The sequence below is a fragment of the Octodon degus genome, unplaced genomic scaffold (genome assembly GCF_000260255.1).
Source record: "Octodon degus isolate 3935 unplaced genomic scaffold, OctDeg1.0 scaffold00052, whole genome shotgun sequence".
Classification (NCBI taxonomy): Eukaryota; Metazoa; Chordata; class Mammalia; order Rodentia; family Octodontidae; genus Octodon; species Octodon degus.
The window spans coordinates 741,522-754,797 of NW_004524628.1; the positions used below are offsets into that span (position 1 = coordinate 741,522).

General features: G+C 48.9%; 1 protein-coding gene across 1 annotated transcript; it reads right to left on the minus strand.

Annotated features, from left to right (window-relative positions):
• Window positions 1–4,395: 4,395 nt before the first annotated feature.
• On the minus strand, window positions 4,396–4,787 carry LOC111817230 (60S ribosomal protein L29-like). Its single transcript, XM_023717355.1, has 2 exons — window positions 4,565–4,787; window positions 4,396–4,472 (listed from the first exon to the last, which is right to left on the minus strand). Exons 1-2 carry the CDS (start codon window positions 4,785–4,787, stop codon window positions 4,396–4,398), a joined length of 300 nt encoding a protein of 99 aa, XP_023573123.1.
• Window positions 4,788–13,276: the final 8,489 nt, after the last annotated feature.

Genomic DNA, 13,276 nt, shown 5'->3' on the forward strand with positions numbered 1-13,276 from the left:
AAAAAGAGTACAAGAGCCAGCCAAATAACTCAGCAGATTAAAACGCCTGCAGGGGCCCTCAGGGCACACTGAGATGGCGATTGAGACTGGGCATGATGCCACACACCTGTAATCCCAGCACTTGGGAGGCTGTAAACAGGAGAATGAGAGTCCGATCTAGTAGTGAGACCTTGAACACCTTGTAGATCCTTCCCTAAAAATAGAAAAAGAAAAAAAGTAGGACTTGAGAGAGAGAAAGCTTTGTCTGAGGACAGAAGGGGACCCAGGAAGTTGGTTGCCCAGGGGAGCTGTAGGGTTGCTCTTGAAGAGGGACACAAAGCCATTCACTGACTGGCTTCTGCTTGTGGACTCTTACAGAATGGACAGAGTTTAGAGGTCTGCATTCTTCTGTTGCCATCCAGCCTGAGCTGTCCACACTCAGGAACTAAAATCCCTTCTTCCTGAGGTGATTTCATCCATTTTCAAGGGAGAAGAGGGTGCTAGAACCCTATCCTTTCCCTATCCTTTCCCAGTGCCATCTGCCTCTTTCTGGGTAATTACATCTTCCATGTGATTGACTTTCCAGTGTGTCAATATGGCCCCCAGATCCTGCAGAGCAAACAGCTTCTCTGCTCTAACCGAACAACTCAGGTCCATTGTTCTGGGGGCCTAATTCCAAAATGACTCCAGACACACACCCTGCTAATTCCTCTGGAGGTCAAACCTTCTGTACAGTAAAGAGAGTGGTCCTGGATAGAAGTAAACCAAGCTGTCACCTCTGTGTCCCACCAGACTGTCTATCAGGCAACCAAAGGTGATAGCAACCATCTGTGCTTTCAAGTCCCCGGGACTTGTTCCCAGTCCTCCAAGAAAATGGGCCCACTTTCATCAGCAGTGTCTCCCTCCTCACCCACTCTGGACACCTGCCTTGGCTTCTCACAGCCTGCTGTGCATGTGGCTCAGAGTTCTCCTCAAATCCCTGGTCTCCTGGGAGGCTTCCTCTATGTGCCCTTCCTCACCGAGATTAGGAATGGATTGTTTCTGTTAAACATTATCTATAAAATAAAGGAATTAAGCAGGGCAATCAGATATCCTGCTACTATATTGTTTGTAACTCCTTCCCCTTCAAGGGTATGATCAGGCCTGACTTGGTGCTGTTGTTTAATAAATATTTGCTCATAAAATTGAATAGATGAATGCTGAGGAGTGGGAAGAACCAGGGAAAGCAGTTTTTGATAGAGAAAATGCAAATGATGGAGAAAAAGGCTTTGGATGACACCCCTCCCCAGAAAGGTGAATGGAATCAAGACAGGGCGGGGGGAAGTAATCAACAACATTTACAAAGAGAAGCAATATACTATTTTGGTTGTGTGTCTTGTTTGGGATTCAGGCCAGGAGTGGGGATTAAAAAAAGAGAAAGACTGAAGAGTAAAAGGCTGTGATTGTCCTACATCAGGAGTTTCAAAATCAAGGTTTTCAAGTCAACTGCGTTAACCAATGGAACCTCAGTTTCCTCATCTGCAAAAGGAGATATAGACCAGGGCTTTATAGCTTGCTAGGAATGCAGAGGCCCCAGCTCACTCCTGGAACCGAATGTGCATTGGAACAGATTCCCATGCAATGCTGTGCAAGCTCAAGTGTGGGGCAGCCCCATTGAGTTTCCAAAGTACAGACCCCAGAACAGGACCTCCGACTGCTGCCCAATGGAATCACCTGGGGAAATTTAAAACCCCATGCCCCTGGAGGAACCTTCTGGAGTGCTGGGTGGAGCGCTGGTTAGCCCATCTGTTCACTGGGGTGGTGATCATACGTGTGTATAAGTTTGTCAGAACTCATGAACTGAACCCTTCCAATGGGTACACTGCAGTCTATGCAAATTATATCTCAATAAAGTTGTGTTCAAAGAAAATTATACCTAAACATAAATCACTTATTTCCAGTGAAGCTGTAACAGAGAGCACTATATTCAAGACTCTCAACATTGCCTTCCAATATAGTCCACTTCTTGCCAGGACTGTGCTTGGTCATCAATGTGAGTCGACATATTTTCTCAAGATACGAGTCAGTGTCTCTTTACCTGACTATTAAAATATTCCCCCTTGTTCCACACACAGGTGCAAAGCCCCATGCATAGCATTGGGAAATCTGCCTGAGTATCCCTAAAGCCTCTCCAAGCAATCCTGTAGGGCAGCAGGGCTGGAGGCATCCTGAATCTATCTCACAGGGGTCAGCAGTCAGTGTGACTTCTTTAGGGTCCTTGACTGCAAAGTGGTACGTCAGGGACATGTGAAACTCCTTGTCCCTCTGTGAGTTGCAGTCTGGCTTGGCACACAAGCCACAGACCCATGTGAGGGGAGGAATGCTGCACCCAAGTAGGGCTGCTCCCATAATTACAGGCATCCAAGCCACCCACAAGAGAGGCAAAGGCGTGGCAGCCTGCTGGAGTCACAGACACTCACTTCTGAAGTAAATTTTGAGAGCCCTCCTCCTATTCCAATCCCACTTGGGCTTTTGGAGATGAATCAGGGGAAAATCAGAGGGGTCAAGTGGTTTTCCCAAGGCCTCACAGCTAGGAAGGTAAGAGGGTCACCCTAAAATCATGCCTGCATGCTCCAGAACACAAGCTCTTTCCAAATGCCACCTGCGCCCTACCAGGCCCAGGCAGGGATTGCCCAGGGATCTCCCTTCCCTTATTGATTTTCCAGAACAAATGGATTGGCATACTGTGTGACACTCTGATGTTCTCAAGCTCCCTAGGACCCAGCAGCAGAAACGTGGGCCCAAGACACAGTGGCGCAGGGAGGGTGCAAACAGCTCCCTGTCTGAGTGACATCCATGGCAGCCTTCGATCACAGGGAGTGAGCTGAGCAGAGGCCAGGTGCTTGGCGCAGCCTCTGAAAGAGGAACCGCTGTGTGTGGGGGGAATAATTCAGCTCCAGGAGGGAGGGCACCGTGAGCCACACCGCCCCTCCTCCTTTGCCAGGGCAACGTAGGATGTCAGACAACACTGTGGCTGCCTCGTTATTGGGCTGCTTGGCCATTGTCCCCAAGACAATGGTTTCCGGCCCTGGCTTTGTGCAGGGCTGCCAGCTGAGGTTATTAACCACAGGAGCTGCCTTTGAGGGGCATCCAAGGGAGGGGTGAAAGGTCACTGGGAGCAGAGAGGGGAGCGGAAGTGGGAGGGAGAAGCTGCACAAAAGAAAGGGATGAGCCCCTGTTCCCTCTCTCTCCCCTTGGAGGAACCCCAAACAGAGCTGCTCAGGGAGAGGTGTGAGTGGGGGGCCTGCGGAAGTTCCTGCCTCTGCAGAGAGGAGTGTGGTGTGGTCAGCCATCCTGACGGTCTCAGGGGTGAAAAGCAGCCTGCTTCGTGAGCCACATGTAGATTTTTAACTGACCCCTGAAGCATGGAGCTGGTCTGAGTCCTCCCATGTCCTATCTGCAGGACACAAACTGGTTGGACCACAGTATGCTGGCTGCGGGAGGGAGAGCTGCTGTTGGTCTGGGACAAGGACACGGGCCTGGGCAAGTGGTATGGACACCAGCCATTGACAAAGCTGCAGAAGTTTTGTTCATCATCCAATGTCACTTTTTAATGGACAGGAAAACCAATGCCCAGACAGATGACCCATCAAGGACACAAACCCAGTGAGTGACAGGAGAACTGGCACTTGGAACACTGTCGACTGCTTTCCCTCAGGAGGCACCGGGCCTCTGCCATCCAGCTAGTGCTTCGATCCTTGTTCCAAGTCTCTCAGGTCTCCTGAGCCCCATGACTAGGTGTAGTTTCTCAGATAATACCAAAAGACATGAGCCTCCCCCTACCAGCACCCTCGCACGATGCCAAGCCCCAGGAAAGACAGCTCCACTCTGCCTCTCAAACAAGATCAAAGTGCTGAGGTTGCTCTTAGACCTGCCACCACCACACCCACCTCTGCCAGTCCAACAGAAATGCCCAAACTAGAAGGTGCCAGCTCAGGGCTGGATAGCCTAGCACTTCAGGTGGCTCCCTCCCGTCTACACTCTAGAAAGAAGCAGGTGGGGGTGACAGGCTGGTGAATCATAGGATAATAAAAGCTTTAGGTGGGCCAGGGAGATAGCTCAGTGGAGTAAGTGCTTGCTTGACAAGTACAAGGTCCTAAGTTTGATCCCTGGTACCACCAAAATAATAATAATAAATAATAATAAAAGCTTTACAGCTTACCTATAAATTTGAATATGAACAGGAGTTGTACAAATTATTCCACCCAGGAAGATATGCATTACTCCACCCAACCTCTGTGTCTAATGTTGTATTTTTTTATCCTGCCTAAGGTTTATTTGTACAAAGAGCACAGTAGGACACTAGCCCCCCCAATAGATGGCACCCCAGGGGTCACACCAGTCCTTCTGTTTTTTTCATCAGCAGACAAGAGGCTTTTACTGTGGAGCCTTCATGGGGGCCTGGGCAGCTTTGGGAACCTGGGCTGGAGCAGAAGCCGGAGTCTTGGCCTTGGCTGGAGCAGGAGCCAGAGCCCAGGCCTTGGCTGGAGCAGAAGCTGGAGCCTGGGCCTTGCTGGAGCCTGGGCCTTTGGCTGGCAAGGCCTGCGATCCTTGGCAATGCGGGCACAGATACGCTTCCCAAACTTGGGGTGGGCAATATAGGCAAGTCGAGTGATCTTGTGGTCTACTCCCTTTGGAATGACCTTGGGCTTGACCTCCTTGGGCTTCACGAGGGCCCTGATAGCCTCGGCGCATGCACTCATGGCCTTGGCACTGTTAGCCTGCATCTTCTTGAAGCCCTTCTTGTTGTGCTTCTTGGCAAAATACATGTTCCTAAGGCACTTGGGATCTGCCCCCTTCAGAGATTTGTATCTTTGTGACTGAGGTTTCTTAATGCCATTTCTGTGCCATTTTCAGGACTGGTTGTGCATGGTATGGTTCTTGGACTTGGCCATAACTGCACTGTAAACCACCTAATATTGCATATTTTTATCTCCAGCCTCCCACCTCCACCCCAACTCCAGTCTTTCTGTGGTGTCCAGCTGTTCCCTCCCCTCATAGTCCACTAGACCCCCAAAGCCAGGCAAGCTTGGCTTTCTCATTGTACTCTCTCTCTTGCCACCCCGAGGAAGCCCAGCTCACAGCACCCAGCTCTCCCATCCTCATTCCTCTGCCAAGTGTATTTCCAAACCTCCTCCTGAACGTGGCTGGTCTCCTGGCATCTCTCTGCCCCCGCCTGATGAGGTGGCCTGGCAGTGGATCTGCCCTTTCTTGCAGCCAACACAGCAGCCTTTAGCTGGTAGACAGCCTGGACATGGGCACTCAATGGGACAAATTCATAGTAAGCAGATCAAACTAAGGCAATGATGTAGTCTCCCTTCCTTTCTCTGTCTGTTCCTCTGTTCCTCTCTGTGTCTACCACACAAACACACACACACAGAGATACACATACTCATACTCACCCTCACACTCATATATAGCTGAACCCCAACCCTACAAACTGCCTGTGTTAGTGCAGACATTCGGGCCACCTTCCTTCTCTGTCTGAAGTGAAAGCCATCATCCCCTTCCCTCTGCCCTCTACTTCCTGATACCTCGGAACATCTCAGGCCCAAGCACAAGCATGCAGCTACCTGAGCTGCAGTTGGGAACACGGGGCCTTCACTGTCCCCTCAGCATGGTCTACCCTGTGACCCCACGTGTGTGCTTAGGACTCATACACCATGCTGAAGGTGAAGGCAAGCAGTCACCATCTTGGGCCCTGAGCAGTGACCGCTCAGGAGCCTGCTGCCTGGGCTGTGTCCCTGACCCCTCCTCAGCTAGTATGTGTGTGGCTTTGAGAATGCTGGCTAGTGTCTCTAAGCTAAAGCACCCTAGCACGGCTGAATGTTGCCACCAAAATTCTTGTTGAAACTGATCAGCTATGTGGGGTATGAAGAGGTAGGATGAGGTGGGGACATGCTCACACGGGGACAGGCTCAGCTCGGGAACTTGATGCTAACTACTGCCCCAGGCCCACTTCAGCCCTCTCTGCATAACATCCAAGAGGCCCAAACTTTCCAGAGTTCAGCAGCAAATTAAAAGCCCAACCAACACAACAAAAAGAAGGGGTGGAAGGAGCGGAGAGTAAATGAAATGTTAAAAAAAAATTAAGCAATACGTACTTGTATTCTCATTAGTAGGAACATGTGAGATGAAGCACATTATGTTATTAGGCATTCTCTCGATTCAGTAAACACAGGCTGAATAAATTTATAAATATCAGCATTAAGTGAGATTTAACGGGAAGCTGTTTATCTTCCGCCTGTCAGGCAGGAGGCGTCGCTCTCCGTGTATCACTCTCCAGGCCTGCAGCCCGCACCCGCCTGCCCAGGTGAGCCTGGCAGAGCCATCGCAGTGGGTCTGGCAGCGGGAGGAGCTGCCCGCCGAAGCAGCCACCATCATGGGCCCTGAGCAGTGATCGCTCAGGAGCCTGCTGCCTGGGCTGTGTCCCTGACCCCTCAGCAGCTACTACCTGTGTGGCTTTGAGAATGCTAGCTAGTGTCTCTAAGCTAACGCACCTCAGTACAGCTGAATGTCGCCACCAAAATTCTTGTTGAAACTGATCAGTTGTGTGGGTTATGAAGAGGGAGAGCTAGGTAGGACCTGCAAGACGGGATCAGGTCACTGGGGATTCAAACAAATTAGTCCACTCAAAGAGCAACGCATCATTGAATTGCCTTGAGAGCTGATCTATTATGAAAAAAATCAATTTGGCTCAGTCACTTCTTCATATTCCTCTTACCATGTGGTACTCTGTGATGCCCTGGGAATCTGGAAAGGGTGGCCACCAGCGTAAAGGGCCTCATCAGATGAGGTCCTGCAAACTTGGACCACTCAGCTTCTAGAACCTTCATTATCTGTAAAATGCTCAACCTGTGGCACTCAGACATAGCTACAGAAGATAGACTGAGACATACCACAACTGAAGTGTTAAAGAAAAAACAGTGTCTGATGGCGCTTACCTGCAATCTTAGCATGTTAAGACTCTGAGGCAAAGGATCACAAGTTCAAGTCCAGACTGTGCTACTTTGTGACTTGGCACAATTCTGTATAAAAAAATATATTCTAAAAGGGCTAGAAATGTAACTCAGTGTGAAAATCTGTTCAGTCCAAGGGAGAAAGGAAAGAAAGAAGAAAGGAAGGAGGGAGAGAAATCAGTGCCTACCTCCTGAGACAAAGAGAGTATTCAGTGCCATTGCTCATATCCAGCTTGGAGCTGGGGGATGTGAAGAGGCGGAGGGGATGCTGGGCTCTGCCATCCTAGCTAGGGAGAAGACAGATGCCAGGATAAGGGCAAACGCAAGGCAGCCTTAGGGAGGATGTGGATTTCCGGCACCCAGGAGTGCATCCTGGCCCTCCCTGGACCCTTGTAGGGCTTTTCCTGGATGACTACAGCTCTCCATGCCTCCCTTTCCTCATCCTATTCTTACAGTCCTTCTGAGACTAAATTGCCTGTAACAGCTGTCCAATGAGTCTATAAACAATGAGTCCTAAATGTTGGACCAAGACAATGTCATCAAGGATCGGCATCTTGTGACAGGTGAGATCTTGGTGTGAGTCTCTGGTCCCTCTGTGATGCCTACAACCTCCCTCCCCCAACCTGAGCCCCACCTGCAGGCTGGGGCTCTCTGTACGGCCTTGGTGAACCAGCAGCCTCCACGACCAACCAGCATGGCTGGAGCTGCCAGCTGCTGTGCCCAGCCCGGACCATCAGCTGTGTTTGTGACCCACTCTCTGCCCCACGCACATGCACACATTCACAAATGAAATAAATAATAAAATGAAGAGGGCCAGCCAGATAGCTCAGTGGACTAAAGTGCCTGCTTAGGCAGAGTGCAATGGCCAGGGTTTGATCCCTGGCATGCTGAGCAGGCCCCATGCCCCGGGATGTGCTGAAATGGCGATTCAGACTAGACGTGGTGGTGCATGCCTGTAATCCCAGCACTTGGGAGGCTAAAAACAGGAGGATCATTACGATTCTAATCTACATAGTGAGACCCTGTAGACCCTGTACTAAATACATAAGAAAATAAAATAAATAAATAAATTAAATTAAATTAAATCTGCCCTCTAGCCTGGTTGGCACACCCAGTCCTCAGGGATTCATATCTTCCTGGCCACCTTGTCCTTTCTGTTCAGGTGGCATCTGTGTTGCTCCCATCTAGACTACAGAGTCCGGCAGCTACCTGCCCTGCTCTGGATTAGTTTATTGCCAAACACTGGGAAGTTTGGGCCTCTGGAGTGTTAATAAAGAAAGGGCCAAGTGGGCTTACAACAGTAGTTAGACCTAAGTCCCCGACCTGCCACATCAACACAGGCAGTGACAGGTCCCGAGTAAAGAGCCATTCACAAGTGACTGATGCCAATTTTCAGCTCTCTAAGAAGCCTTGGACCCATATAAGGTCCTAAGAAAGTCCCCGAGATCCAAGCAAATACTTGGGTTACATGTGAATACAGGAGATATCCAAAAGCATGTGTTCTCTAATGCATGACAATGCTGAACAGCCACCCCCAAATCTCGCTCCTCATGCCGAGGCCCAGGCCCCAAGGATCCACCCAAGACACCGTTCCCAAAGGTGCCCAGATGCTTTCTGCTTAGCAGCATCACCACAGAGCTGAGGGGGGATGCCGCATGACAAAACTGTACAATGGACCTGCATCCTCACCCGCACCTGCAGCCAGAGAGGCTCACAGAGCACCCCGGAAGACCACTGGGGCCTGATGCCATCCTCTCTACAGAGAAATTCAGTAAAAGGAGGATGTAAGAGGATGGTGTGCTATCCCCTAGCAAGTGGGAATGCCTGTTCTTCATTCAGGAAATTAAGAGGTCCGAAAGAATCATCTCTGCAGGCCCCTCCAGGCCTATATCCTGCACATCACCCTGTGGCTGTCTGGCTCTGCAGGGACTTGAGGTACAGAGAGCCGAGCTGCAGCTGCTTCTTCATAGGTGCTCAGGTGCAGGGGTGAGGGATCTCGTGACTGGGAGGAGCACCCAGGCAAGGTCCACCCTTCAGTCACTTTCACGGGAAGCTGGCTGTGTGTGAGGTGCTCTAGCAGCAACTCTGAAATGAACCCAGAATGGATGTAACAGCCACAGACTCCAACAGACCACAGAGAGAAAGTTTCCCTGGACCTCAGCTGGTCTGAAACCAGGTCTAGGTTTTCCTAACTGTGCACATTTATCCAGGCTGTTATAACAAGACACCATTGCCCGATGGGCTTAAAGCATCCCCTCACTTCTGAAGGGTAGAAGTTCAGTGCTAGGTGCTACTCTGGTTGGGTGCATGGGGCGGGGTGCAGCTTGAAGATGGCTTTCTTCTTACTGTGTCGTCACAGAGCGAAGGGAGGGGAGTGAAAGGCGCTTAATGGTTAGCTCTCTCCTCTCTCTGCTTGGGAAGGTACTGATCCCATCGAGAGCTTGACCACCCCAAGATCCTATACCCAAACACCACCCAACCAGGCTTAGAGCTTCAATATGTGAATTTGGAGATATTCAAGCATGTAATCCGTAACACTCAGACCACTGTGTCTACCTGTAGATACTTCTGCTAGTGTCCTTTGAGACTCTGAGCCACTGGAATCAGGCATACACCTTGCATCCTTAGGTCTCAAGAGGGGTCTAAAGAGAGGGATCACAGTAATGGCAATAAACAACATTTCACTAGATTCTTCCCACCTCCTTTTAGGAGGTCTGTCCACATTCAAACTTCATCAAGTATTTCTAGAAGTCTCAAAATAGTTACACAACCACTGACATCAATAAAAACAGAGAGAAAAATTAAGAATGGAAGAAAGAGAAGGATGTAGCTCACTGGTCCCTGGGTTCAAAATCTCAGAGAGAGAGAGAGAGAGAGAGAGAGAGAGAGAGAGAGAGACAGACAGACAGACAGACAGACAGACAGACAGAGAATGGGAGTAGGAAGATTGAGTGTGTGTGTGTGTGTGTGTATGTGTGTGTGTAAAGATTGTGTTGTGCTTTGGATATATCACCTTTGAGGATCTTCAGTGGTTTCCAAGTGACTTTGCTTGCCTTGAGCTTTGAGACAGCCTGGCCAGAGAGATATATCTGTTTGCAACTTAGAAGAAAGCACTGAAGCATGAAGGTTGGGAGGAGGCCAGAGGAGAGAGTATATTAGAAAGGAGAAGGTAGCCAAGGCCCCAACATTAAAATGCACCTTGAATTAGAGAAAAGGAGGGACGGCAAAGTCAGAAAACAAGGCACACGTGGGACAGTCTAGAAGCTAGGTGGCATGTCAAGTATGTAAGGGATCTGGATATCAAGTGAGCAGAGGTTAACCTTTTGTTCCCATTGAGTCTTCAGTGGATTAGAGTGTATTAGAACTCCTCCCTTGCAGGGCAATCCACTTTATTCAGTTTACCTATTCAAATGAGTCCTACCCACAAACACCCTCATAGACACACAGAGAAATGTTTAACCAGGTACCTGGAAATCCCGTGGTCTGGTCTCCTCTTGGCCATGGGGTGATCATGAAGGAGGGAAAAGGTAACTGTGACAAGCCTGCAGGGCAGTTACAGGGTAGGCACTGAGAAGATAGCACTAAGTTTTGGCACTGATGATACTCACAGGAACCATGGAGCAAGACATGGAAGGATGAGATGCCATGGGGCCATTTGGCTGCAGAAAACTTAGGAAATATTCTGGGTTGAAATGTGGTTCTCCAAAAGGGAAATCTTAGTTTCAGTAGCTGGGACTGTGACCTTATTAAGAAATATGGTCCTTGTGGATATAATCAAGTCAACATGAAGTCATTAGGATGGGTCCTTAATTCTTTTTTTTTTTTTTTATGTATTTGGCACAGCGTCTCACTACCCAGCTTGGACTCATAATGATCCTCCTGTTTTCAGCCTCCCCAGTGCTGGGATTACTGGCATGCACCACCACGCCTGGTCTTGGTGGCCTGAGCTAGCATAGCATATGGTACTAGGGATCAAACCCCAGTCCTTACACTTGCCTAAGCAGGCACTTAGTCTGCTGAGCTATCTCCGTGGCCCTCGGCCCTTAATTCTATATGACATATGTCCTAAGAGAAGGAACACAGGCATGGGAGATAGAGGCGGAGACTGCAATTCTGCAAACACAAATACCGGAACCACTAGAAGCCGAAAGCGGGCGAGAGGGTTTCTCCCCTACCACTTCAGAGGAAATAGGCTAATGCCTACTTCCGGTCTCAGAACCAAAAGAGAAGAAATCGCTGTTATCTGAGGCAAACTTTGTGCAACACTGTTATGACAGTCCTAGGAAACAAAGCCAGTGCATTTAGCTTTATAAAATAATTTCCATGAAGAGATGGAGTTATACACTTTTAGAAAAACAGAATACTTGTTGTTCGTGGAAATTCTTGAGTATGTGCATAGACTAAGAGAAAAGAGTCTCTAGAGAGAAACTGAAGGTTCGAAACAACAGAATGGTTATTAAAGCACGCAGGAGGAAGAAGGGATTGATAGCAGAACTCAAGTGACATAATTGACAGTTTTTAAAAGGAGACATTTCATTGTGTGAGATTAGGTGTTTTGGCCTAGATTATACAGATGCAAGGATGGGTGCGCTGGCATTTCATATGGAGGACAGGTGCAAGCCCTGGATGGCTAGATAAGGGACAGAGGGGAGCAAGGCCAGGCAAGGGGCCAAGACCTGTGATGAAGCGCATTCCTGTGCTACGGGCAACTTCATAGCAAGCTGTGAAGGTGCTATTGAAGCTTCCAGAAGAAACAGAATCAATTTGAAATAGAGAGATAGAAACAATGTAGGTAGAGGGCGGCCAAGTATCTCAGCAGATTAAAGCACCTGCAAGCAGGCATAGGGATCAGGGGCTCAATCCCTGGGCCTGTCGTGCTGGCCCTGCCCCTAGGGCATGCTGTGACAGTGATTGAGACTGGGTGTGGTGGCGTGCACCTGTAATCCCAGCTCTTGGGAGGCTGTAAACAGGAGAATCATTATGAGTCCGATCTAGTAGTGAGACCCTGAACACCCTGTAGACCTTTCCCTAAAATACAGAAAAAAAAAAGAAACAGTGTAGATATAGAGGTAATGACAGGAGTAGATGGTACAGATATAGATATATTTCAGATAGATAGATAGATTTATCATATGGAATTTATTCATATTATTAGAGAGGCCACAGAGTCCCACATTCTGCCATTTGCACACTGGACTTACCAGGAAAGCCAGCGGCCCAGTTACAGATCCAGAGGCCTGAGACACAAGAACCTCAAAGGTGTAAACTGCTGTCCAGGTGCAGAAGCCTGATGCCCCAGCTCAGGCCCTCAGGCAGCAAAACCAAATTCTCTCTTCTTCTAACTCTTTTTTAGTCAGCATCTTAGTGGATTGTAACTACTGCACTGGGCAAGAGATCCACTTTCTTCTGCACAGTTCAAGTGAAATCTCACCCAGACACACCCATTCGTACCATTAACCAGGCATCTGGGCCTCCTCGTGGGGTCCAGTGAGGTTGACAGAGAATTTACCACGCAGATAAGGAGAAGTCACACCTTGAACTACCCAGCAGAAGGAGGAGCGGACTTTCTCTTACAATTCCTCTCTGCTCTGTCCGTTCTCAACAATCAAGATGTACCACACAGCAAAAGATATGTCCATGCACTTTGAAATTATGTAGTCTTCCTTCACCAAATCACACTGAACCTCGTGTTAGCAGGAGGCCTGGAAGGGGAGGGATGGCCCAGCAGGGTCCAGACTCCGTCAACAAAGCGAAAGAGGCTCTGAGAAAGCACACAGTTTTTTTGTTTTATTTTCATTTTTGGTTTTTTCCCCCAGTGCACCAGGGAAAAGTGAAAATGGATGAATGACCATATAGAGACATTCTCAAAGAAGAGAGAAGCTGAGGACACTGACTTTTCAATGGCTGTTGATGATAGAGACAGACCCCTAGTAGACTGCAGAGAAGAAAGGGGTGGAAAAAGTGCTGGCGACCCTCAAGTGAGCTCCGATTAATCAACAGAGAGCACCTGGGATAAATGCCATACTGTGGCATCCTAGGAATTCAGAGCTGGACATTAGAAGTCACTTGCCTCCATATTTGCCCTGTAAAGATGAACCAAGAAAGATTTAGAGATTAATGATGAAGACTGGGTGTGGTGGCATGCATCTGTAATCCCAGCTCTTGGGAGGCTATAAACAGGCAGATCACTAGAAATCCAATCTAGTAGTGAGACCCTAGACACCCTGTAGACCCTTCCCTAAAATACAAGAGAGAAAGAGAGAGAGAGAGAGAGAGAGAGAGAGAGAGAGAGAGAGAGA

Excerpts from the sequence above, each read along its gene's own strand:
- LOC111817230 (XM_023717355.1), bottom strand. The coding sequence starts at position 4,787 with ATGTATTTTGCCAAGAAGCACAACAAGAAGGGCTTCAAGAAGATGCAG. Across the intron at positions 4,473-4,564 it reads TGCCCGCATTGCCAAGGATC|CCAAGGCCAAGACTCCGGCT; the intron begins GCAGGCCTTGCC and ends CTCCTGCTCCAG.